The sequence below is a fragment of the Malus sylvestris genome, chromosome 14 (genome assembly GCF_916048215.2).
Source record: "Malus sylvestris chromosome 14, drMalSylv7.2, whole genome shotgun sequence".
Taxonomy (NCBI): Eukaryota; Viridiplantae; Streptophyta; class Magnoliopsida; order Rosales; family Rosaceae; genus Malus; species Malus sylvestris.
The window spans coordinates 28,178,463-28,182,013 of record NC_062273.1 but is presented as its reverse complement, the minus strand read 5'-3'; the positions used below and the strand labels follow the sequence as shown (position 1 = coordinate 28,182,013).

Sequence of the window (3,551 nt, the reverse complement as noted above, 5' to 3'; positions counted from 1 at the left end):
CAAAACAAACCCCAAAATCCACTCTCCATCTCCATGTATGTGTAACACTATCTAGCTACTGTGTGTCTACGCAAGGTCTTTATATTTTGAGAGAGAGAAGCTAGGTTATTGAATTGATCTATACCGGGCGACCTGCAAACCACGTGAAGTGGTGGTGCCAAATACTAGGTGTTTTCCTATCCACTCGCTTCCTTTCACACACAGTGATATTCTAAATTGTAGAGCTAACTTTTTGATGAAAAGATTAAGAAAAAGATAGCTACTCATCAATAAATTGCCCCCTACCCTCCTTTGCTTCTTTACCATACCACTTCCTTACTAGCTTCTCTCCCTCTCTCTCTCTTTCTCTCTCTCTCTCCCCCTGTGATTCAAGAGTTCAACCCCCATGGACATATGGTGTTCTTGCTGTGCTGTCTTTCTGAACCTCTCTATTTCCTACGATGACGACCGATGGTAAATGTACGATCTCTCTGTCTGTCTTTTTCTAGCTAGCTAGCCTTCTCTCTCTCTCTCTCTCTCTCGCGCACACACAAAAAGAAACTAAATAAATCCAGTACATATAGTAAAGGTGTGCATATATACATATACGTACAATATATATACATATATGTACAAGCATATAGAGGTATATATGAGTAGCACCGCAGGCAGCATCTGTCTTTCTTAAGCTAAGCTCAGCTGGCCGTAAATACGGTAACACACAGCTGTCTTTCTCAAAGCTATACCTTCCCTTAATTTTCATTTACTAATCTTGCAGAAAAGGTGAAAAACAAGTGCACTGAAATCACATTCAGTGGCAATCGCTTCCTCATCAAGCCGTTATAAAAGCGCAAGTCTCGATCATCAGTAGACCGATATCCCAAGCGTACTAATTGACCACTAGCTGCTAGCTAGCTAGGGTTAGTGGTGTGCAATTTCATTGAAAATTCAAAGCAACCAAACAAGCAAAGAGCCCAAGAGGGAGATATATAACATGTTTCCCTCAGACAACACCAGTAATGTTAACGAATTAATACCCGTGTCTTATCCTCATGTCGATCAACCATTTTTCCACAGCCGGCCATTTGACCATGACATTACTACAGTAACCCCCAATTTCTTTACTAATTCCAACCCCAATCCCAACTCCGGGCAACAACAAGGAGGAGAAGAAAACCTTCATCAACAACATCATCACCCTCCTTTGTCTTTGCTCTACTTCCCCTCTCCGTTTGAAGACGACGACGTTTTACTCTTTCAGCAACACCATCACCAAGAACCTGACCATATTGGGATTTCGCTTCACGAGTCTCAAGTACCACCTTATTTTATGAAGGAAGCTGCTGCTGCGGCTACCGCCACTGCCGCCGCCGCTGCCGCTGCTGCTACCGCTGCCGCCACTGCCGCTGATGACAACACCGGTACCGTCGTAGGGGTTGATCATCAGAAGACTACTACTACAAGTGTTAACATTAAAATGGTGGACTGGGATTCCAACAAAAATGGCCATCACGTGTACATGGATGATCAGCCGCAGATCCCGAGAAGGAGGACTAGCAAGAGAGATCGCCACAGCAAGATCAACACTGCCCGAGGCCCCAGGGACCGGAGAATGAGATTGTCCCTAGAAGTTGCCCGTAAGTTCTTCGGCTTGCAAGATGTGTTGGAATTTGACAAGGCCAGCAAAACCGTGGAGTGGTTGCTCATTCAGTCAGAACCCGAAATCAAGAAACTATCAAGAGATCACCATCGGAAATTCAACTACAAAAACATGGTGAGATGTGCCAAAACTACATCTCCAGCCACTTCGGAATCGTGTGAAATGCTATCCGGCGTAGACGAGGCTCCAACAAACATTAACATTAGTAATGGTGGCAACGATGATAATGATAAAGTAAGAAGCAGCGGGATCAAACCCTCAGCGAAAGAGAGAAAGATTGTCCACAGGCAATCAAGGAAGGGCGCATTTCACCCTCTTGCAAAGGCTTCGAGGGAAAAGGCAAGGGCAAGGGCTAGGGAAAGAACAAGAGAAAAGATGCAGAGATCAAAGAAGCCTAGTAATGACCAGGCAAAACTAAGCCGTTTGAATTCTTGGAACCCATTTGAAAGTGGGGAAGAATCATCAGCTTACAACAACAATATGAACAATACTACTAACGATCAGCCTGATTCAATGGTGGCGCTGCGACCTTACCCCGATGGGGTTGAAGAACCATTAAGCAGCTCCCTAGCCGGAGATATTCAAGACATGGTTGTTGATCATGGTACTACTCATGATGCTATGGTGGTAATGGGAAAGTGGAGCCCTTCTTCAGTGTTCACTCCTCTCCAGCAAAATACTGGAATTTCCCAAGAGGTAATTAACTTCCCACAACATTTCAGTTTCTCTAATGTATATTTTTTCACAACAAAATATAAAATGTATATGAAAATTATGAAGAAAAAAAAACGTACTCAATCGAAAATATTTGATGATATAACAAACGTGCACATATAATTAAACAGATAATATGTCCAAGATAATTAAGTTTATAAGTATTAGTTTGCTATAGCTACTTCTGACAACACCACATAACTCTTAATTTGCAGCACCAACAGTTTGCCGACTTTCAATTCTTTGACAAACCGTGGGACGTCTACAACAATACTCATAAGCTATTCTAAGTGGAAAGTTTCTCTCTCAATTATTAAATCTCAATTACAAGTGCCTGAAAAACATTCTGATTAGCTTTGTGTATTGTGTTTCTTTCTGTTTGGAATAATGTAAAATAGCAAATTAAGTATCTTAATTTTCAATCATGGTACACTTTTCCTCTAAACTAGTATACGTAAATTAATGATTAATATCTACATCCTTTGCACTAACTATGGAAAAATTTCGGTTTAAACTCTGAAATAGCTTCCTTGCTTATGTTTTTGTGTTGATATAGTATATATATATATTTGTATCCAGCACAATTTTTTTATGATTATTAATATGTACATCCTTTGCCCTAACTATGGAAATATTTCGGTTTAAACTCTAAAATAGCTTCCTTGCTTATGTTTTTGTGTTGATATAGTATATATTGTATCCAGCACAATTTTTTTTTGGAGTAGAGGTCTATATTGAAAAAATAGTTAAATAAAAGTCTATAACAACATAATTTTCCACTTCGAGGAATATGTTTGTATGGTTTTTTTTTTAAGCCCTAGATATTTTTTAGTATGGGGTCAATTCTCATGCATATAATATGCATTATCCATATGTATGCTGAACTCTCAAATAAGTGCATACCAGTCAATGAATTCTGGCTATTGATCATCAGCTTATCTTTTTAGAAGTGATTGAATAGACACTTGAGTGATCCACTAATTCCCAATATTTCAAGTCATATGCATGCTTCCAAAAGTCCATTGAGGCCTGATTAGGAGAAATATCAACTGACAAATGATCCTTCCCTTCATCACTTTCATGCTGTCATGAATTCTGAATGGAAGACAGTGCAGGTATTATCTATACATATGGAAATTTTTGTTGGGGAAAATACTAGTAGTTGATTTGTTTAAACATATGATCAAAAGAACTTGAA

General features: G+C 39.5%; 1 protein-coding gene across 3 annotated transcripts; it reads left to right on the top strand.

Moving 5' to 3' along the window:
* The first annotated feature begins 230 nt into the window (after window positions 1-230).
* LOC126598516 (transcription factor TCP18-like) lies at window positions 231-2,798 on the top strand. 3 transcript variants are annotated; one of them, XM_050264884.1, is made up of 3 exons: window positions 231-453; window positions 758-2,335; window positions 2,569-2,798. In XM_050264884.1, the coding sequence occupies exons 2-3, from the start codon at window positions 974-976 to the stop codon at window positions 2,641-2,643; spliced, it is 1,437 nt and encodes a 478-aa protein (XP_050120841.1). In that variant the 5' UTR covers window positions 231-453; window positions 758-973; the 3' UTR covers window positions 2,644-2,798. The 3 variants fall into 3 exon arrangements, with proteins under 3 accessions (XP_050120841.1, XP_050120840.1, XP_050120842.1); XM_050264883.1 differs by having other exon boundaries at window positions 231-459; XM_050264885.1 differs by lacking the exon at window positions 231-453 and having other exon boundaries at window positions 631-2,335.
* Window positions 2,799-3,551: the final 753 nt, after the last annotated feature.

What these genes read in the sequence shown, in the direction of transcription:
- LOC126598516 (XM_050264884.1), top strand. Translation starts at nt 974, where the DNA reads ATGTTTCCCTCAGACAACACCAGTAATGTTAACGAATTAATACCCGTG. An exon ending in ATACTGGAATTTCCCAAGAG is followed by an intron (nt 2,336 to 2,568) that starts GTAATTAACTTC and finishes CTTAATTTGCAG; the next exon opens with CACCAACAGTTTGCCGACTT.